This window comes from Aptenodytes patagonicus, chromosome 13 (assembly GCF_965638725.1).
Source record: "Aptenodytes patagonicus chromosome 13, bAptPat1.pri.cur, whole genome shotgun sequence".
NCBI lineage: Eukaryota > Metazoa > Chordata > Aves > Sphenisciformes > Spheniscidae > Aptenodytes > Aptenodytes patagonicus.
In genome coordinates this window covers 10,604,373-10,627,399 of record NC_134961.1, presented here as the reverse complement: position 1 = coordinate 10,627,399, position 23,027 = coordinate 10,604,373, and the positions used below count along the sequence as shown (strand labels likewise).

At 41.4% G+C, this 23,027-nt stretch overlaps 1 protein-coding gene across 3 annotated transcripts in view; it reads right to left on the bottom strand.

Moving 5' to 3' along the window:
• Positions 1-16,522: 16,522 nt before the first annotated feature.
• CHLSN (cholesin) overlaps positions 16,523-23,027 on the bottom strand; it is a 137,893-nt gene continuing 131,388 nt past the window's right edge. For all 3 annotated transcript variants that reach the window (XM_076351329.1, XM_076351328.1, XM_076351330.1), the window contains exons 4-5: positions 21,337-21,418; positions 16,523-16,905 (exon numbers count right to left, since the gene is read on the bottom strand). In XM_076351329.1, coding sequence (XP_076207444.1) covers positions 16,723-16,905; positions 21,337-21,418 — 265 coding nt within the window. In that variant the 3' untranslated portion in view covers positions 16,523-16,722. The remainder of the gene's footprint in view (positions 16,906-21,336; positions 21,419-23,027) is intronic.

Here is a 23,027-nt window from a genome sequence, read left to right as displayed (position 1 = left end):
TCCCCTTCCCTGCATCTGCCCTTGGAGCCAGCAATGGGCAGGTGGGGTTAAAATTCAGACTGTGATAATCACCATTTCTGGATGTCTCCTCCTGCAACTTTGCATAGCAAGGGGCCTCGGGAACAGCACCCCACTCGAGCCCTGCTCCTGCAGGAATCAGAAGGAGAGAGCGCCTTCAAAATCTTGCACTGTGGTATTCAGGACTACATTTATCAGGTGGATAAACCTGTCCTCCAGAGCATCATCCGGCAATTCTGAGAAGCATCATGTTATTCACCAGCACATACAGCAGTTGCACACAGGGCGCATTGGGATGTGCTCTCCAACCCTGCAGCGAAGTCCCTGTCACATGCAACTGCGTCCCCAGCCTCTCCCGTAGGTGGGCAGCACTAACGAATTAATGTCCCTTCTGGGCATCTGGTGGCTTTGTGCAACAAACAGGAAAGAATTTAATTTCTGCTTTAGAGAAAAGGCCTCAGTCCCAAAGCAGGTTGCCCAATTCCTTTATTTTAGAATATTTTTCAAGGTGATTACAATGAAATAACCTCGCAGAAGAGGCGAATGCTCCGTCCCCTCCCCAGCACACTTGGCAGCTCCAGTCTGAAGCTGCTTTACCCGACGAGCACTGGGCCGAGCCATGTAGTCTCTCCAGGGGCCAGCCTGGCAGAAACTCTGCTCTCAGACCTTTTACTCTTTTCTGAGGCTTCAGGGTTTGCTCTTCATCATCACACTGGGCTCCTCCTTCCCCAGCACCACTGGCAAACCCAGCTGCAGCACATTTTAAAGGAGGATATGCCATGCTTTTTGAATTCTCCTTCCCTGGCATTCTCATCCCATCTGTCCGGTCTCTGATCCTTGAAGCTTCAATCCCAGGCTTTAGCTGGTGCTTAATTATGCACAAACACGACATATTTAAGATAAATACTCTTTTGCTCCTCTCTTTCTGCATGAAGATTTCAGCTTCTCCCCCTCCCTTTTCTCTCTGAAAAAACCTGCTTCCCGCCCCGATCTGCTCCCTGACGGTACCCATGGGCAGCCCTGCCCTGCCTGCACGGCGTTTACCTGCACAGAAAGCTCTGCACATCCGAGCCTGTGCCTGGGTGGCAATGCCACATTGCCGTCCCCAGCACTGTGGGAACAGCCACCTCTGCTGCCCACATCGCCCCGTACCAGCCTGGGACGCATCCTCATGCCACCGCTGCCTTCCTGGCATCGACAGAGCCTGAGACCGGCAGTTCTTCCAAAGCAAACACGAAATCACGGGTAGGCAAAGCCTCCCGCCTCCGCAGTCCCGCGTTGCTACACACCAAACAAAAGCCAACCTTGCCAAGATAAAAAGGTCAGGCCTCCAGGTTGGGATTTCAAGTTGCAACCATGAAAACACCATTCCCTCTCTCTCTTTCCTGCCCTGGCCACGAGTGGGCTTTTCCTCCTCATCTCCACGCAGCCCCCCTCAAGCGGGCATGAGAATACCGGGGGGCCATGCCCTGGGATGTTGGTGGGATCAGCAGGAGGCTGCAGGACCCACACAGAGGGCAGATCAGCCGGGAAGGAGCCAGCAGCCCTCCGGCGTGGGTGTCCTCGGCAGCACTTTCTCTGCTCCGTGGCCGCAGCTTGCAGGCAGCCACAGGAAAAAACTAAGCCCTTCTCCATTTATTTTTCTTGTAAGCTGTGTTTTAAATGTTACGCTGAACGGCCCTTTGAAGCAGCACGAGCTGCCTCAGACCTTTCTCTTCAGCTAATTAACACGTGCCGACAACCATGACAGCCTGGTGCAGCGAAGCCGGGACAGCCCAGAGTAAGCTCTGGCCCAAACCCCACTGCCCAAACCCCTCCACGTCTTGCACAGCCAAAACGCTGTTGACCCTGAAACCAGCAAGTGCCTTTAAGTCATTAATCCATGCACAAGCTTTGTCTTCTAGGTTGGAGCTGCCTATCGTGAACTTGTGACTCGTAACAGAGCTCGGGAGCACCAGCTCTTACTGGGTTTGGAGAGGTTTGGGTTTTTCTGTTCAGAGCTGCAGGCCAGGCATTTGTCAGAGGAAGGTTAAAGTGCTTAAATGGTGTGAAGTGGAATACAAGCTTCTCCAGTCCTGTGTAGTTTGTCTTTTAAAAAGCCCCGTCATTTTTCTGCTGCACTCTCGGTTCCTGGGGTCCATCACTCATTTCAGGGATCCTAGCTGTTCTCCAGTGGCAGCACTTTACCCTTCACTTGAATGTGAAGTGCACTCCAGCAAAAGAATTGCCATTGTCCCTGCTTTATAGAAGGAAAATCCAAATGGAAAAGGGAAAGAACTAGTTCAAAGGCCGCATGAGACTGATAGAAACAAGAGCAGAATCACAGTCATTGCTAAAAGGTGTACCAAAAAGGGCAACACAGTAAACGTGCCCCCGGCAGATCATGAAGTAACTCAATCTATCACAATTAGGATATTTTCTCACTCATGGAGCACTTGAAACATGACTTGCAGTTGTAAAATCCAGCCTGTGGTTTTCAACCTGTAGTCTCAGAAGTGGCAATACGGAGAAACGAGCCCGTCTCCATTTGGTCGAGAGCTGTTTTAAACGAACCCAGACCTCCCCTGGAAGCATTTTAGGGATTTGCAAATTGTGGGGTTCGGAAATGCTAACGTATCACTGCACTGCATCACCAGCCAAAGGGGCACCGTGCTCCTTTTGAGGTTACAGATTAATATTTAATCCAACCAGTAAGTTTAAGTTAGAATGTGGCAGTATTATCTGACCAGGTTAACAGCATGGACAGTTATCAACCTGCAATAGGTGAATGAGGCGCTTGCCCATTTTAAAGAAGGATTACAGCGCTAGCCAGCTTCATTTCCCTCTTGCTAGCAATTCTTCAGGAACCAGGCAAAAAATCCTTACAGGCTTGCTCCATAAACCATTACCCAGTAAAAGTGTAATTAGGTCAGAGACATATGGTCTTGAACCAGGAAAAATTTAACATCGGTGACTACAATGTTGTTAACCTCACAAAATGTGGATGTATTTCAGAAGCTGCTGGCTGAGCACTGAAAACTGCGTCACGTTCAGTCTTCATCAGTGAAACTTTTGCTCTCCTAAGCCAGCAAAAAAGGGAAAAGGCAACAGTTTTGCTAATGAAAACTGCTTTTTTCTTGTTATCATATCAACTGTGAGCATGAAGATGACACAAAAAATCTTTACTGAACAGGCTTTTCTCAGCTATTAAAATAGTCTTAGAGCTCCAAAGCCTTAGTGAAACAGGAGACTATGGGAAGCGAAGCCAGAAGTAGTCAGTACACCTTATGCATTGCTATTTTATAGTTATGATAACGTAAATCTGGTTGTTGGAATAAAATCTTCTAAGTCACTGTGAAGTATTTGCAAGTATTTGCCCTTTTATAAAGAAGAGCCCACTGTAATCTCAAAAAAAAAAATTGCAAGAAGAAATTCCTAGGACTTTATCTCAGCTCTTGACTGACCCCACAATCAAAGCTGAGCACATCTGTGCAGGTTAGCCGGGCTAGTACCCCAGACCTGTGAACGATGAGGTGTCACTCCCACGTCACCACCACGTCACCACTCTCCGGGCAGGTGAGTGACCTGCAGGAAGCACCACTTGGGCCCAGAACTCGTTAGATCAAGGAGCTTCCTAACTCCAGAGAGCAGGGGATGTCCTCAGCTTGCCACCATGGTTTAAATTTCATCTCATCTCGCTTACTTTGGGCTTCTGCCGAGTGGAAAGGGATTCAGAAAGAGCTGAGCTCTGGGATGAGATGTCTTAGGGAAGATGCATCAACTTCAGCAAGGCCAACCCTTGTCCCTCTGACATCAGCTGAGTTTTACCATTAGTTTATATTACAGCTTGCCATTAACAACAGCTAGGGGACACGCTGCAGGGGGGCTCAATCCCCTACACAGGCTCCAATAACACTCACTTTCTCTTTCAGCTGTCCCAGTGATGGTGTATCCATGATCCCTCTGTGCGGTGTTCACAGTTTTGCTGGACACAATGGTGAACTGTGCGCTGCGGTCACTGGCTCCACGGGGGATTTCTGAACAAGCTACATCTCACACCCTGCTCATACGAAGACACGCGCAAGAGCGAGACTGGCAGAATTTAGCCCTGATTTGCAGTGTTATGACCCTGTAATGAGCACAGGGAAGTGTCTTTAAAAGGATACTACCGCTTTCTAACTGCTTCCTAAAAAAGCCTTTAACATGGATTCTCTTTGGCATGACTCAGGGCTGCATTTCTAAATCCAGTTTCTCCCATGAAGTTTACTCTGGCTGTTTGGTTGGGTTGCATCCACGTGCTATTTTTATTTTTTTGCTCATCAAGCCTGTTTACAGCATAGAGGAACAATATGGGAACAGAAATAAAGCTGGGACAAACCCAAAGGAACGAGACCAGTAATGGTATTGCCAGCATCTCTGGCCTGAAGAGCAAGAGGCCCTGCAGCTGTGCAGTACCTCAGTGAGACTCAATTCACTACTCCCTTCTGATTATGTTATTTCAAACCTCAGTTGTGTTTGATTTACCCATCATCTGCAAACTTAATACCAAACAGTTAAAAAGCCTGCATGTCCTTAAGCTGCCAGCTTCATATCTGCAGTACATCATAAGAGAGAATATTTTCTAGGATACAAAGGCTGAGGGACTGACTCTCACAACAGTATCACTTTTGGCTTCCCTAAATACAGTAATCAAAGTATTTTGAACAGTAGCCTACAGCTACTGAATACTTTTCTGTCTCGAAATAGACGCAAGCCTCCTCCCACCTTCTGCCATGAGCTTTTTGGTCACTGAGGTTTTGGTTGTTCAGTCCAGTTTCCTTTGCTATATTCCTATGCACAGCCCATCTGGTTGCTGAGTCTTTGATCCAAGTGCTACCGGCTTATTCTGTGAAGCACAGAGTCAAAAGGACACAAAATGTTAGCGGGGAAGGTTTGAGAAAGGAAACATTCTCTATATTTGCATTTACATTTTTAATATAGTCATGTTGTCTAGAGGCCAGATCTGGGGAACGGAAACCAGGAGCCTGGTTTCTATTTTCAGCACAGCCACTGATTGCTCTGTGTTGCCGGCAAATCTTTTAATCTCTTTCCCTCTGTTTTTCCCTTCTGTAATAAAGGGATGATCAGACCTCCCCAGCTATGCCTTGTGTGGCAGCATCCTCTGATGAAACACAGCAAGGACAAAGTATTAATAATCATTCCATATAGAAAAGCCAAGAGGTCACAGGTATTTAAGTACAGTTTAGCTATTCAGTGCTCTTTTATGCATGCACCATGCCTTGATGTTAATAGAAGTTATATATTAATATGGAATGGAAAAGTAAGCCCTTCAGGGCACAAAAATAACCATATCCAGAGCACCACTGAATAAATACAATATAAAGATGAAATCACTCCAAATACTGAACAAATTGAAAGGCAAGGAGATATTAAAGAGGAAAAACAAAGTCATCCAGCCCTCCTCCTAGCTGGCATCTAACCGCCCTCAGCACAAAAACGTCGATGAAAAGGAGTGTCGGGTACCAAGAGGGGACACAACAAGTGGTCCCATAAATGGTTAAGTGTTCCCAGTCCTCCATTTCTTTACCCCTCTGGCATCTTCCTGAGGAGATGTCAAGGAGGTGGGTAAAGGACTGAGCTCCCTAATTGTGATATAGCAAAGCATGCGCTCAATCTCACATGGAATCGACCCTGTAAATTATCCCATCAGTCCACGCCTGCATCCACCGCGTCTGCCACATTGTCACTTGTCCTTTCCTCCCACAAAACTACCTTGGGGCTCCTTCCACACCGCCATCCTGCACCGCCAGGTACCAAACCCCCTTTCTGGGCTGCTCTGCAAATGCAAACTGCCTTTCGGGTCCCTGCAAGTTGGTCACAGCTGGGCTATGGTTACCTGGGACCTGCCAGATCTTCTCAGCCCCCTGCCTGCTTAATGCCAACTGCTGCACCTCTGGCCAGATGTTACCCTCCCCTCACACCCACTGTCCCCATCACTTGTGTGAACGCTCTCTTGTATGAATGATCTCGGACACTGCTGTCAGGACCAGGGGGTGAGCAAAGCCCTGCTGTTCCAATCATCTAAGCCACCTTTGCTCATTTGATTTACATGAGCAGCTGCACTGGCAGATTTTGGGGAGGATTTGGGGGATCTTGGCAATGAGCAGTCTGCAGCAGAGATCTCTCCACTGGACCACTGCAGCCACAGGAGGGTGTGTCTTTAAAACCTTGAGCATCCTCCTGTCTATTCCTTCGGTCCAGTTATTAAAATAATTTTTAAAAAAATCAGTGTTGCATGACGTTGTGCAACAGTCAAGCTGCTTATTCTTTGCACAGCCTCTTGGATCACGCTGAAATAATGTGCATATGCTTTTGGGGCAGAGACCAGCGTTTATTTTAAGAGGTGCTTTAGGATCAAGACAGTCACTACTAGCTCGTCACATTTACTATTCAGGATTACTGGACCACAAGTGACCTTTCAGATTCTTAAGACTTGGATTATGAAGGGCTTTATATACTAAGCCTAATGACTTGAATTATAGCCTTAGCATCCTGACAATCAGAACAGGACTATAAGCATTTTACTTTCTTCTACCCACAAAACAGCTTGGGCTGGATTTTGAATCAATTTCAAGGGTATGTCAAGCTGGTGCCCATTATAATGATCTAGTCGAGTTGCAAGAAAGATAAGATGACCTAGGTAAAGGTCATGTCTGAAAGAAATGGCAGGATTTTCTAGATAAGACAGAAACATCTGTCTTCCTTCCTCTGAGACAATTATTTTGTCATTTCCAAATATTAAAAAAATCACTCTGAAATGCTACAGCACGTTTTAATCCGTGGGGCTGCCGTAGCAGGACATGGTATTTTGTCATTTTCAAATCTCTGCAGCGAAAAGTTTTGTGGGACCGATAATTATCTTCCTGTGACTGGCTGAACTGGAAACACCTTTCAGCTCTCAAAAAAAACCCCAAAAACTACAAGTATCAGCAACTTATACGGCACCTGATACCAAGGCTTGCATGCTGTAGTTGCCGTTTTCAATCAGCGTTTACACAGTTCAATGTTACAGTGAAATTAGCTTCCTGTTCAAAATGTCTGAAGCTTGTGCTCTCCGTTACCTGCATTCAGCTGCCCTTTGCCAGGACTGACGCTGGAGTCCACAGAGCATCCTCTGAAACCTTCCTGCAGACAACGCAAAACACCAGTGGCTTGCAGCTGTATAGCAGGTTGGAAGTTTAATTTTACCATTAAAGCAATTTTATGAGGTATACAAGACCCACAGCCACAGCAATGATGCAAATAAAGGTTGACTGATACATTCTGCTGGCTGAAACGCCATTCTATTAACGAGGAAGGGAACATCGGCACAAGCAGAGCAGAAAAGCGTGCGGGACGTGCTGTTTGCAGAAGGACAGCATTTGTCACATTCCCTTCGTTCTTCTCTTGGAGCAGCAACCATCTGTCACACTCCTGTAGGCAACAGCATAAACCTAGACTCACCTGCCACGCTTTCATCTTCTACTGGGACCCCTCCAAAAAAAACCAAACAAAAATGAACTGAGACACTCCGTCTGCTCTGTGTTAACGGGGTAATTCAACAAGAGTCAGTATTTTCTCATTAAACAACGTCAGAGATGTACTCTTGATCTCTCCGTGGTCACTTTTTTTTTCTGCCTTTGTCCAAAGACAGCTGAAATAATAAAAAAAGGATTTAGAAAACAAAGGGCGAACCCCTGGGTTTTTTTTAGAGAGCCAATGAATATTTTCTAGGACTGAACCAACCTCTGGAAATAATTGTCAAGTTCACTGTAGATTTCCTTCCACATACTGTGTTCTACAGTTGGCAGTCTTGGCTGTTCAAAAGAAAAGTAATACGATATAATAAAGTGCAGAGAGCTATTTCATGCCATATTGCTGCACAGGTGATCATTTTTGAATGAGTTTTATTTAAATATCACAGACTCAGAATCCAGATAGCTATACGTGGTCTATTTTGAAATAAAAGTTAACTTCTGCATTTCTTAACTTTGATGAGCTGTTTTCCTCTTCATCTTCTTTGCTAATTCACTCAGCTGAACTTTACCACATATCAGCTAAAGTGAGTTATAATCTGCTCAGGAGCTTGTACAGGAAGGAAAGAAGGATGCTGGTGCAATATTCGTAACGCAAGCATCTGCTCACTGCAGATTTTCCATCCCTGAGACAAAACAACATATTAAAAACACTGGAAATTAAAATTATCTAAAGGTTTTTCTTCTTTTTGACAATAAAAATATCTGACAATAGACTGAGTTCTGATTGAGGTGTGTGCCCTATACAAACTGTACGAAGCGATCATTTCTAAGAGCAGCATTTCACCGTGACTGCACCTTCACCCTCTTTACCCTTCAAACCGCTGTAGCCAACTGTGCAAGGGGTGGAGTGGTCTCATTAGCAACTCGGTAATTTGGCCAGTAAGTGTTCATTTGTATGAAGGGACAGCCTAGAGAACAATCCTCCCGAAGACGATACTGTCTGGAAACCCGAATCAAGGAGCAAGGGGAGGTAAACGCATGGACTGAATACTGGAAAGCACCGACACATCTTTCACCACCCAAACAAAAGGCAGATGCTCACAAGCGTTATGAGAGCACTGATGACCTTTTGTTTGAAGGTTTCTTTTTAGTCATCTAAGGCAGTTTTAAAAGTGCTTGAATAATCTCTGCCATCTCCTCCGACTCCTACGAGTCACACGCAGTCTGGGATGAGGCTCAGACTGGCATCATCTCTTCCAAGAAAAAGCACACTACACACCCAGATGTAAGGTCTGAATCTGCTTGATGGGACACCTCCGCAGGGAAGAGCTGATGGAGACTGAAATCCAGAGCCATCATGGGAAGGAATTTGGGGTGAATTTTAAGAATAATTCAGTTCTTATGGACCATGATATATCGAGACCTTTAGATGCCCAATGCCTTCTGCTATCCTAGCTGACGTGACAAGCACCAGAAAGCACTTTTTCACAAAAGGATGGATAGTGGAAGCAGATCATTGGGTGCATGGATATGGTGTGGGTAGAGCCGAGGGCCTAGAAGGGAAGTGTGAGGACCACCTGCTGCTGATGCTCCTGCTTACAACAGGCAGTGGAAGCTTCCAAAAAATTTTGGTAAGGGTTACCAAGTAACAGCTGTACTGACCTGAAAGGCATCACAGCTTACAAAGAGATGACAGGTACAGGCAGACGTGTGCAGTCGAACTGGAAATAAGTGTTGTCTTCTGCAGTCCTCAAAGCTGCCACTGAAACGGAAGAATTTGGCTTGGACACAGGCTGCAGATTCATCACAGACAGTGTCTCACATTGAGCACGACCAGAAGGAGGAGAAGGTAACTTGTAGGACTCAAAGGAAAACTTGAGCATTGCTATCGTTTCTGACTAATTCTTTAACTGAAACCAAAGCAGGTGTTTCCTTCGTGGGACTGGAAGTGACCTGCAGGCAGGCGAGGTGGGGTGAAAACAGTTCATACTTCTGGGGTGAGTTTCAATTTCATCCACAGTAACTTCAACAGCTTCTCTATAATAAGCAGCAGATCATGGCCAACGGACTGCAGCCAACCAGAGGGTTTACAGACTGCTTTGAATACAGATATTCTGTATTTGTGTTATAGTAACACGATCATCACAAAAAGGGATTAGAAGTCCTTCTCAGGGCTGAGATGTCACCAGTGCAGTGAACTGGTTTGACGCTGCTGCTGAGCACGCTTAGACACTGGAATTTCACCCAGATTTTGCCTGTTTAATGCCAGCAGTTTGTATACAGGGCCCTGCTTACAATCAACCCTGGTATTTTCAGCTGTTTTGGCCCCAAGCAGTAACCACAAGGAAGAGTTCAGAGAAGCTCCGTATTTATTCTTTCCGGCGTATCATGGTGCTCCATTAAACAAGGACAAAAGATTTCCTTATGTAATAGGGATACTATTTGTTATTTTTAACCTTATGGCAGCCAGGTGGCATTTTGCCTTAACCAGTTAACTTCAGGAGGTTACGTTCCTGACTGTCATCCTTGCCCTCCGGTATGTTTGATGCCCATACGTGGTTTCTTGGCTGTCTGTCATCGTGTCTATCTACTAGCATCTATTTGTGACAGCTCACAGAAACACCAGTCTTGTTTAACAAGGTGAATCAGGGTGCTGGTCAGTCATTTCCAGGATCCTGCAAGAGCTTCTGCTTCTAATAAAGGGTACTATCTTTGTGAAATCCATAAAGTCTATTTACACGTATCTATGCTACCAGAGAAACACTATGGCTGTAGCTTAAGCTTTCAATATGCCAAAATAGCTTTAAAACAGTTTAGTCAAATTAAGCCCACACAAAGTAGACAAATAAAATGGTTGCAACTCTCAGCAGCCCAAGACTGAAAACGGGCAGCAAGGCCAAGGAAGGCATTAAGCTGTGTGCTGAGCATCCTGAGCAGCTGAGACCCTGCAGCCTCACATCTCAAAGTGCTTCACAGATGAACGCTGCTGCTCGCTTGGCAAATTCCACAAGCAGCATCACACTGTACCAGATTCGGGCAATTTCATGGAGCTTAAGAAAGCCTGGTACAAAGGATGCTGCCAAAGGCTGTTGTACCTCTAGACCAGTACAGGGAAACACAGTGTCAATGTTCTTCTTTGGGTCCAAAGGAGCTCAACAGCAAGTGATGATTTTCACAGCGCTCTAGCTAGGTCTAGCTACTTACAAGCAAATGAGAGTGACAGATCGTGTGTCCCAGGGCTTACAATTTCATAAAATACACGTAGGACCACGAGGAAAATAGATTTAAGTTCTCACAGCAAAAGGCTACATGATACTTCAATTAGCAGCAAACCTTCTTTAAAAAATCTGAATAACTAAAGCTAATAGGAAATGTAATTCCACCTTCCTATGAATAGAAGGCTAACTGGTAATCTTTAACTACGTGCTCACATAATTTAGGGGTTTTTGCTTGTTTGCTTCTAACACTATCTCCCTTCATTGAGTCTCCAGGCTGGAGGCACAGAGAGGTAGAATTTGAATTCTTCTGGCCGTTTATATACATGTGGCATTTCTTGACCTTTAAGTATTTGATTTTGAAACCTATTTACTTTTTGACGTAGGTGTTTTCGTGGGTTTTGTTGGGGAATGCCAAAAATTTTTTGCAGGGGGGGGCGGGGGGAATCAATAAGAGCAACTGTGTGACTGTTCTTCTGTTTTTAACCCAAGGGCTCTCCCTCTGTGTCCGTAACACCAGCCAAACTTTCTTAGTAGCACAAGCTTCTTATTCAGCTTTGTTTTGACAGAAAGAAAGATAAACCACTGTTTTGCTCTGCCCTTCCCCCACCATTTACTCATTAGTTTTATTTAGTTTTGTATTCCCTGCTCCTTGCAGGAAGAAAACATATTTTAAAAAAGTAATTATTTTTGACCATATTAAGTTGTTGACTCTGTATGTTCTTATGAAGAATTTAAAATAGAATGTAATTAGAAATCACTGCTAAAGTGAGCTTATCCTGCAAAGGCAAGGACATTTAGTTGTGTCCTTGTATGACTGGAATCACTGTAAACAACTAATATTCCTGTTTGCAGGGACAGAAATAACCAGCTCATTCAGCTGTACAGAAAGGAAGACATATAAGGAAACCAAAGACTAAACCAGAATAAGCCACTGGAAAGTTTTATGTCAACAAAACTGGATTTAAATTAAGTAACATCAGTTCAGTATTTTGACTGTAAATGAATCAGAACACTAAAACATGTTTTAAAGGGAACATTTGTGATGAAACATCTATGACTAGTTCTATGATTCTATGATTCTATACTAAATGAATAGGAAAGTTCCCACTTATTTCTTCTGTGCAGGATCAAATCCACACAGCAAAGTTATTTCTCTAGCTTTAGTACTACTTTGTAGACCTAAATTTTGAAGATTAGAATGGCAGCTGAACTGCAAGGAAAACACTGAATAAATGACTTATCAGTTATACACAATGAAAATACAGAACTGATGACACAGTTGCATCATACTACATAGGCATGAAGGAGTAAAATTAAAATTACACAGACAATTTCCATTCTTATGTTTTCTAATTTTCTGAGTGCATGACTCTGCAGCTTGAATCTCTTTTATTATTGTTTTTTCTGCCACTGATTTGCAGAAATGTGAGTAGATTTTAACGTTTGTTACTTTGCCTTACTCAGCGGCAAAAGTTTAAAAAACAAACAAACAAACAAACCAACCCCAAGCTCAAACCAAAGAAGTGCATTTCTAAGCGAATTGAAATGATGGGAGATGAGTCAAGAGTCACCTTGCTTTAAAAATCAACAGAAACACAGCAGAGCTCTTCTCCAGTGAGAGGAAATAAGGAAATAAACTACACATTCAACAACTACAATACACCCTTTCCAAGTAAGAACAGAGAATTCATTTACCCAGTAATTTTACAATGGTGGTGATAAATTAAAATTGTGGGCAGACAGCAGAGAACCAAGAAGATATACAATCCATAGCAAGGATCAGCCAAATTAAAGGGAACTTTTTACATTGTCAAATTTTGAGTAATTAGTACTTCCATTAGAGGCACAGTTCCAGCTCTAAGCAATTCTAAGTAATTAATGTTCTTTTATTTTGCCTGAAGTCCTGACTTCAGCATTCTCTTAGGATACAAATTCTTCTAGCCAGACCTACACAATACAGATTAACTGAACTAGAAGACAATTAGAGTAGGCAGATGAAGATGTAATTTGTCAGTCTGTACACACTGTTACTTCTAGCCTTGGATGCAATTTTTATTAACACAGCAGAGTGATTTAAACGGAAGCAGAGGCACGATTTTGTCCTATCTGTATCTGTATGATTGCCTAAGCTACAAGCGATGTTGAGATTTGAAAATTCTACATGACCAAATGACAAAACAGAATGAATGAAGTGCCAGATTACATCTCCTGTACAGCTTTGGCCAGCTACAGGAATTCAATAATTGATTATACACTTAATAATTTAAAATACATCATTCAAAATACATGATGGAGGAAATTTGCTATACTTATTCATCACGCAATGTAAATCCCTAAATTAAAATGCCGAGCTGAGCAGGAAGCAGAAGCTGGCCTAGTGGCTAGCATATGGAAAAGACGGAATTTGATTGCCAGAGGTGTACTGCATTTGCACACTGTGTTGGGTAAGCTGTCTGGGTCCTCACAATCTTGTCTTTAAAATGGGCCTAGCAATACACATCTCCCAAAAATGTGTTTGTTTTTGTGTTTCATGGGTATTTTGAACTTGTTTGCCAACCAGCTGAAGATTCTTTAAGAAAAGGGGCAAAGTAAAAAAGCGAAATGCAATTAAATGCCCTTTCCTATTTGCACTACAACATCAAGTATAAGACAACACTTAAAATATTTCATATTGAGCATTGAAACCCAAGACATATACAGCAACAATACAAAGCAGAAGTTTTACAAGCCTTTTACCCAATTTCGACACCACTGACCGTTGAACAGTACCGTACACCAAGAGACATGTGGCAGAAAACATCATACTTCACTTTCTCTACCAAACGCAACCATAGCAACAATTACCTTAGTTTTTAAGCTTCTGAATTTTCCATAACTGCAAGAAGTGGAGGCCAAAGACCATGTCCTTCACCCAGTAATTGGTAGCACTGAAGGGAAGGTTGGAACTGCAGCTGAGGAAGAGGAGAGCAGAGCAGGACCTCACTCGCAGGGGGCTATTACTGTACTGGTGAGAGACTCTAGCTGATCTTTTCCAAATGTTATTGTTCACATAGACTTCAGATTGGCAGGCCTTATATGCTTTTAGTATTAATTGATACAAAAAGAAATATGACATTCTTAATCTACAAAGCCTCTCTTCTCACAGATTTGTGAAGATTTGCATATGGCCAGAACCAAGGTCCAACAAAGGCAAATCTTGCCAAATCTGTCAAAATCATCAAAGGTTCACCAAGTTGGGCGGGAGCGTTGATCTGCTCGAGGGTAGGAAGGCTCTGCAGAGGGACCTGGACAGGCTGGATCGATGGGCCCAGACCAACTGGATGAGGTTCAACAAGGACAAGTGCCGGGTCCTGCACTTCGGCCACAACAACCCCATGCAGCGCTACAGGCTTGGGGAAGAGTGGCTGGAAAGCTGCCTGTCGGAAAAGGACCTCAGGGTGTTGGTCAACAGCCGGCTGAACATGAGCCGGCAGTGTGCCCAGGCGGCCAAGAAGGCCAATGGCATCCTGGCCTCTATCAGAAATAGTGTGGCCAGCAGCAGTAGGGAAGTGATCGTGCCCCTGTACTCGGCCCTGGTGAGGCCGCACCTCGAATACTGTGTTCAGTTTTGGGCCCCTCACTACAAGAAGGACGTTGAGGTGTTGGAGCGTGCCCAGAGAAGGGCAACGAGGCTGGTGAGGGGTCTGGAGAACAAGTCTTATGAGGAGCGGCTGAGGGAACTGGGGTTGTTTAGCCTGGAGAAAAGGAGGCTGAGGGGAGACCTCATCGCTCTCTACAACTACCTGAAAGGAGGTTGTAGCGAGGGGGGGGTCGGTCTCTTCTGCCAAGTAACTAGTGATAGGACGAGAGGAAAGGGCCTCAAGTTGTGCCAGGGGAGGTTTAGATTGGACGTGAGGAAAAATTTCTTTACTGAAAGAGTGGTTAAACATTGGACCAGGCTGCCCCGGGAAGTGGTTGAGTCACCGTCCCTGGAGGTATTTAAAAGACGAGTAGATGAGGCACTTAGGGACATGGTTTAGTGGGCATGGTGATGTTGGGTCGACGGTTGGACTCGATGATCTTAGAGGTCTTTTCCAACCTCAATGATTCTATGATTCTATGATTCATGTCTTTTGCCCAGATCTTACCTTTACAATCCTTTTTACAAGTCTCTTCCAAAATATGGTTGCAATGTGTTTGTACTTTTAAGCTACAAGGTAATTAAGTGCACATTGAGGACCCAAATTTTTGTGTGATCAAGAAATCAAAAGTGGCGATTTTCAAATATCTAAGGGAGAACACAAAGTCTTCTCTGACACCTAAAATGCAATCATAAAGTCACAAAAAGACACTGAAAACTTCATCCCTGAGAAATTCTTACTTTTCCTGATGGAAAGAAAAGAGTATCAGCTTCTGCTTGGAGTGACAGTAGTTTTTCTCAGCTGCATATTCTCAGACGTAAAAGGTAAGATCCAAAGATCTTTCACTACTTCACTTAATGCCAGTATCACTGCTTTTTATTACTTCTTTTCACCAACTTTTGCACCGGAAGCTCAGTTTTATACAGCTTTGGGCCTCAGAAAGGCTTCAACACTGCATGCATCCCCTGCAGCCCCCATCCAACTGTCGCCCCATAGCATAGGACCAGCACCTGAGCTGCTGACAAACCATCGGCAGCTCAACGGAGAGGCTGCTGCTGTATTCTGCTCACTGTTGTGTTAAAACTCCATCACAGTTATTGTGTTAGAGCAGGGCATGCTGGTGTCTAGTCTGTCTTGGCTGAAAATATCATCTTCAAGAAGTCAGAAAGTGTAAGTTATTTGTTACTAGTAATATATTTCATACTTTCAAAGATTTGTAGTAATCCGTGAGTGTGAAGGCTGTCAAATCCACGCAGATGCTTCTTATTGAAAAATTAGGCCTGCATATCCATAGATCCTCCCCTCCTTCACCCATCCAAATTAAAGCCGTAATTCCCAAAGACAGCCACTCTTCTAAAACACTACACATTTCATATAGTTGTTATTAATAAAGTATGAACAATGTTTGCAGAAACATTAAAGAATCAGGTCAAGAACGCTGTCTGAACACAAGTGTTATTAAATAAGCCAATCATCCAACTTCTGAGTAATTAATGTCCTTGGTTTTTACTTGAAAGCCTCATTTTCAGCACGTTCCTAAGAGACAAATGTCCCACGTCAAAGCGAATGAACACAAATTAACTCTTTTGAATGCCAATTACAAGAGAAAGATGAAAATGCAATATTGGCAGGGCTAGATAGAAAATGCTGCAGCACAGCACTTCTCATCACAGGGTAAGTTTAGGTACAATCAAATGATTTCTCTACATATGGTCAAAGGATTTGATCTGTTCCCATCTGGGCATTATCTGAATATCTAAACAATTGCCATAAAGCATTTGAAAACTTTAAAATATAAAAGGAAAACTAACAAAGCTGATGGTATCTCCAGATCACCGCGTGAAGTACTAATAAGCAACTGTGTTATACAACCCGTGTTCAACAGACTGAAAATGATCCTTCCCAAATCCAAATGACATACTTCTAAAGCTGAAAGTGATAGATTACAGCTGGCTGAGCAAGCACTGTACTGTATGCTCATTTTAAAAGCTGCCATTGTAAAAGACCCTCCAGGCTTTTTGTTGGCTCCTTTGCTCTTCTTATTAAGAACTGCAAAGCTCCTCTTACTTAACAGTAATTACATGGGGAGGTGGAGAAAAACTAACAAGGAAGAGAGGTTTATTTTTCTAAAGATATGCAGTAAGATTACTTTTAATCAAAACCGCACGTCTATGGAACAAATACGGTATTTTTATTTCATCACCTCAAAACATGATAAATATTTGCAATTGGAAACAATTATGAGTACAAAATCTCAAAATCTAATATTAGGATTCTTATTAGAAAATATGTCTTTACAACGAATTTATAGTCTCTGTATACAACATCCTATCCTTGTCACCAGACAACCGTTAAGACACAAAAATACCCTCAGGACAGCAGCTGGAGAACTTGTCGTATGCGCTCACACTTCTCCAGCAGGTTTGGGTCTTTGGCATCGGAACCATCAAATTCCTTCATAAAAGCTTCAGCTTTCTGCACAGTTATGTCTCGCGCACCACCTTGAAGCCCTTCCAGATAATCCAGTAGAATGGTGAAATACTTGTCTGGAACCTTTAAAGAAAAAAACAAGGAAGAAAAAAACCCTGCTTTATTTTCTTCTCTCTCAATACTCATTCACAATCATGTCAAACCATCACCTGAAAGATAATTAGGAGAACTGCATGGGCTTTTGTGTTTACCAATGCCCACCTCGGAATGGAAGTGTTTCTTGCCAAGGTTCAAGCTGCCGGGAGGGATGGACCGTGGTGAGAGGACTGTCATGTGCTCAGATGGGCAAAGCATCCGAGAGGAAATTATAAGCAGATGTGGAAATGCTGATCAGCAAATGCAAACACTCCCTGACAGTGAACTCAAGGCTGTGAGGGTTGTTGGAAGAAGAAAAAAAAAAAAACCAAACCAAAAAACACTAGCCAAATCCTACTTTTGGAAACATGTATGCAAACCTTACCAAATTCAGTGAGAACCGCATGCACATGTCGGAGGAAAGAATTTTGCTGGAATTACCCTCGCCCCTACCCAAAATTATTTGTTTGCTAAGATGAGATACCACCCACCATCAAGCACTTTGACAGAATGCTTATACAAAGGAATAGAATTTAATTTGAAAAACAAATTGAATTCAGACATATGGAAATAATTTTTAAATCCTGCTGACTAAAACTGATAGGCTCTACTAACACGTCTAACATTAAAAGCAGTTTAGTCATCTACAGTTGCATTACCCCCATTTCACGCCCTTTCTAATTAACTAGTCATAGGTTAAATTTTAGCTTATCTGGTACAACATACAATTTAAATGATCATTACCTTAAATAATCTTGGCAATATCCTAGCAAAGACTTTTGAATGTTCAGTATTTCAAACCAATGTATTTTCAAAAGTATTAGGTGAACAGATCTACGCTGAAGCATATCTTAACTTTAAGTTGTGTACCTGTGGAACAGGTTTCAGCCAATAAGAGAATATTTTTGCTGTGAATCAGGAGACGTTAAAATGACCTAATCGTGCAAATATTTTTCTGCATGTTTAACTTCACACATGTAACTTTAAAAGGCATACTCGACATGAGTCAAGTTAAACACATACGTAAGTATTTAAAGGATTGGAGACTAATTATTCGAGGGCTGTTTCAATTCTGCAAAGTATCAACATTTCAGAGAAGACAGAGCTTCAACAGATACTTAATTTACAGCTTATTTCTCCATCGCCATTTGGCAGCATAACTTTGATCACTAAAACTTCTCTCACTCCAAAAGAAGAGGAAGAAAGAATATTCCAACACTGCCTTCATCAATCAGGGATATTACAAAGTAATAAATCAAAACCAAAGTCTGCATTCAGCCTCGTAACTTATACGCTATGGAAAACCTTCTAATTCTTCACACAAACACTCTTGTGTTAAAGAAACAATACAGATACAAAAAAAAATATGAATTTTACAGTGACTAACACTGAAATGGATGAGATATGAAGTGTTGCTGTAATATACAAATCAAACACATTTAAACATAATAATAAATGTCTGAATTCTTGAAACCTTTTTACTCACAGTAAACTGGTACTAGTAACAGACAAAAACATTCAGACACAATTTCAGCATGATAGCGCTCCCTTAATGCAGATGCTCAGTACTGGGTTTTTAAAGCTCAGCAACATTTCTGTGTTTCAAACCTTAGCCAAATTATCTACATAATTTACACCTCTTGTTCTCAGACCTCGTGGTATAGTCATACCTCACTCTGTGGAATTACAGCTGTTATTATTATATCATTTAAGCAAAGTGCTTGAAGGGGCAATTGAAAGCCTGCTCTAAACTTAGAAATACTAAGTGTGCAGACAGACATGTGGCTGCCTGAAGCCTAGAAAGCATTTAGCATTTGGCCCTAAGGATAAGTGCTTGAGTGTGCAAAAAGTCTGATTTTTTTCTTTAACACAGCTATTAGGTTTATTTCAGCAAGAGCTTACAATACAGTACCATGTAGGCAAGATAATATCCTATTTTTTCCTCCTAACTTACACATACAATAGAGCCATAGCAACGACTGGACAACAGAACGTAGAAAGTGCCAGCAAAAAGTTAATGAAATCCAAATTTTAATTCTTAAAATACAGTAGTACAAGAGCTGAAATTTCAGAGATTCTTGGCAAGGTTTTACAAGAAGGAACACAATCCTTCCCTAAGATCAGCTTTTGGTCAGGCTTGAAATTGGATATCAAGATCTCCCACCACGGCTCTGGCAAGTGGAAGTGATGCTTATGGGATTTTATTATTATTCTTTTCTTAAACTGTTTTGACCTTTTTCTTGTTTCTTTTTCTCTCTCACACGCTGACCTTGCTCTGTTCTAACTAGCTAATATGCACTGGAGCTGACTAATATGGAAATATCACAAAGTTAAATAATTACCGTCATCGGGAAAAGGGGGGAAACACTACAAATTAGTAGCAGGAAAAGAACAGTTATCACTTTTAAATTATACTATGTAACTCAAGAGTTTCCAGACTTTTTAGCCTTGCAGATGCCCACAAATTTACAAAGCAAATACAGGTATCTGCAAAGTGAACTTTAGCTTACTGCCGCCAAGCTTGCTTTTTGTAGTTACCTTCTGAGGAAGCTTCAAAAACCCCTCCGGGACCTTGCAGTCCAGAAACTGAAGACAGCTGATACAGTTACTTTCCAAAAATGCTGTGCCAGATGACAAAGATCAACAAATGATCTAGTGTTTATTTTATACTGGATCCTGAAGAAGCATATACAACGTAGGTATACAGGCTTGGGTTGGAAGCTGTCAGCCAACCACCAGATGGATTTTAAAGGGACTTGAAGAAACCTCATGTTGCAAAAGACTTTAAAACCTCAGCTTATTTCTTACAGAAAGAGACCTATCAGTACAGGAAACCAATTCACTCCTTTGCATGGCTTTTCAGTAGGCATCCAAGCGACACCATGAGATCAAAGATGTGGCTTAGGAAGGAAAGAAACTCATGTCTCCTTTTGTATTGTAGTCATGCTTGGATATCCAACAGACTTTATTCTGTAATGGACAGGAAGCCGGATTTGGGTATAAAAAAATATGCAAAAGAAGCTGGTCTGCCCTCCCTACAGTCCTGATGAAGAAAAAGACTTAATCACATGCTTAATTGTAAGCACTTGAGCAGTTCTAACTTTACTGAATCTGGAGGCAGATGTTAATCATTATCTAAAGCTCATATTCAATGCATCTCTGATTATTAAACAGTACAAAATACGTGAATTTAAATAAATCATCGCACTTTCATCAGGTTTAAAAAAAATAGAAAGGAAGTTTCATTTCAATGTTGAGAAATAAGGAGTTAAGCTGTGTTTTGACATAAAACAAACACTACTTACGGTTAATTATTTCCCAGTATATTTCAACACAAAATCCAAAGTAAACAGGTAAAAAACTAAAAACATCATTCTGCCTGTGAAACAATTTCTAGGTAGCTTTAAAGAGCATACCTTGATTTTGAAAGGTTGATAAAGGCTTTCAAAGGAGAAACTTAAAAATGGAAGACAGTGCAAACAACCTAGATACCTACAATCAAATTAGTATTCTGCAACTAATCTTTTTAAAGTATTACACTGTGTGAACATTTTTGCCTTCATGAAACTCTGCTTTTAATTATCTGGTTCTCTAAAAGTATTTTTAATCATAAAGGTAACACCCTACGTCAGGTGATTGGCTTAAGAGCTGCTGAGTAATTTGGGTCAGGAAGATTGGTATGCTTCAATGTTTACGTGCACACAGAAAATCAGCAAAAACTAACTGAATGTCAACTAAATGAATCAGTAAGTAAGGCACTGTGCAAATGGCTAGATGCTTGTTCTATTACGCAACAAAATGAATGACCTGAAACCCTCCATTCAATACCACGATGGTCAGATGCTGATTGGAAATTCAATCTCTGTTGTTTCTTAAGTTATGAAATGAATGAATTTCAGTAATGATGCGAGCCTAGCTTCTGGTTATACTTTATGCTTTTTACGATCAACATCAGGTTTCACTTATATTTTAATGAGAAAGCTATTTTAACATCTTGGCAATATGGCTGTACATCTTATATGGAGCCAGAGATATCTGAAGCAATATGAGAATTGTGGTTTACAGTATTGGGTTCCACATTCTGAAATTCAAATGAAGGATATGACTCAAATTCTCAGTAAGCTCCAGATTTATATAAAACATGAATCTGCTCTATTTATGCTTGACATATATCAAGCATAAAAATCTAGCACACACAGGAGAGTGATCACCAACAAAATAAAAAGATTAATTACAAGCAATTAAAATGATTTAGCATTTTGGTTAAAAACAAAGTAATTGATTTATAAATTATTAAAAAAATTATTAGAAAAGTGTATGGCTAGTACTAGCAACTTTTGGTTAATAAAGAATAGCTGTAACTAATGTATAAAACTTTATATCATATTTGTTCTGAGAAAAAGCAGCATTAATACAAACCTTCTCTTTATCATACATGTGCAAGAGAAGCCAGGTTTGTCTTGTCTTTTGAAACTTCCATTCTTCTGGGTTTTCAGACCAGCTGTAGTAAATTAAAAAAAAAAAAAATTGCTTAAATGAAATTCTGTGTAATCAAAACATTCATTATTCATAAAATATTTCCTACACTGCCTCCAAGTGACTTTGTATGCACGACATGGGAGCTTCATGACACTGTGTGAAACACATACTAGCACACATTTTGTACGAGTGGCAAAAAAGAACACAAGGGACGGCTACCTGCCTTCCGTGCAAAAAGTGAAAAGATTATAGGAAGACACTATGGCCAAGAATGTTATGACTTTTCATCAGAAAGCACTGATTCCTTGAAGTTTAAAATCAAGTCCCACTCCTCAGTTTTGACCAGTCCTCTATGAAAGGTCATTGCCCTCATTTGACCCACGACAACTGAGCACCCCAAATCCTTACCCCAGCTGCAGGGCTACCTGAGTATTTGGGGAGGTGGAGCGGATGAGGAATCAAGTTTGGGTTTCAGAAAGCTCATATTTCACAATAAACTGAAATTCATATGAAATTAAGCAGTCTCTACAGGACTGGAAGGAGAGACTCATGCTGCAACGGCCACCTCAACAATGGCTGAAGCCCATCACAGATGACTGTTAGAGAGCTGAGAAAATTCATTTTTCAGGAGCATATGTTTTAAGGTTTGGATTTGTCTAAAGGCGTGACTTAAATATTGACGTTTACAGGATAGAAAAACACTTTTTATGTCTTGCTTTCCCCAGGAATTCTGACTCCAATATTTAGCTCAAAACTTCAGGCTGCTTCAATACTGTTAAAAGTGAGCAGGTAAAACAAATTATTAACATCTGCAAATATTCTTTGACTGTTTAGCAAACACATTTTAAATATGCAAAATTTTAGCTGGGTTAAAATGGCACATTTATGTACATCTTGAACATGATTTTAAAGCTGGTATACTCTGTTTTAGATGAAGAAAGAGACATTTATCTCTATAAACAAATAAGCAAACTAGCGAATCTCACTATAAAATTAAGACTGCTTTTTAAAAGTATGTGCTTGAAAATTAGCATCTTAACATGTACAAAAATTGTCAGTACACTGAAATATCATTTAAAGATCCAGGAGAAAATATATGAGGAGAAAAAACAGAAAATTTTACACTTATTTGATTTTTCTCTAAAGAAAAACAAGTCTCCAGAGGGTAGCATGCAAGATGTCTTTAATGTTCCGGCTTGCTTTACACAGCAACAGAGAGCACAGAAATCAATTGAAAAGCCAGCTGGGTATGAGAATTAGTATTGTTTAAACACTGTCAAGTCTAATAAAGCAAAAGAGTCCTCATATTCGGTGAATGCTGCACCAGCAAATACATTGTTCAGTCAATTCAATGAAATAGAAAAAAACAAGACCAAAAATTTGTACAGGAGGGTTTCATGGAAGCTTCTGCAGAAAACCCGAAAGAAAAAAATTATTGTCTTGACTTTCAAATTCAGGATAAAGAAAAAGCAGCAACAACTCATTAGGGTTATCACTAGCTAAATTCAATGAAAATGTCTGTAACCAACACAGAAGGTAAAAATCAGACAAATAACAGTAAACCAGGAAGGACAGACAAAACACTAATAACACTAATAACCACAATCATATTTTACATGCTCAAAATTAAA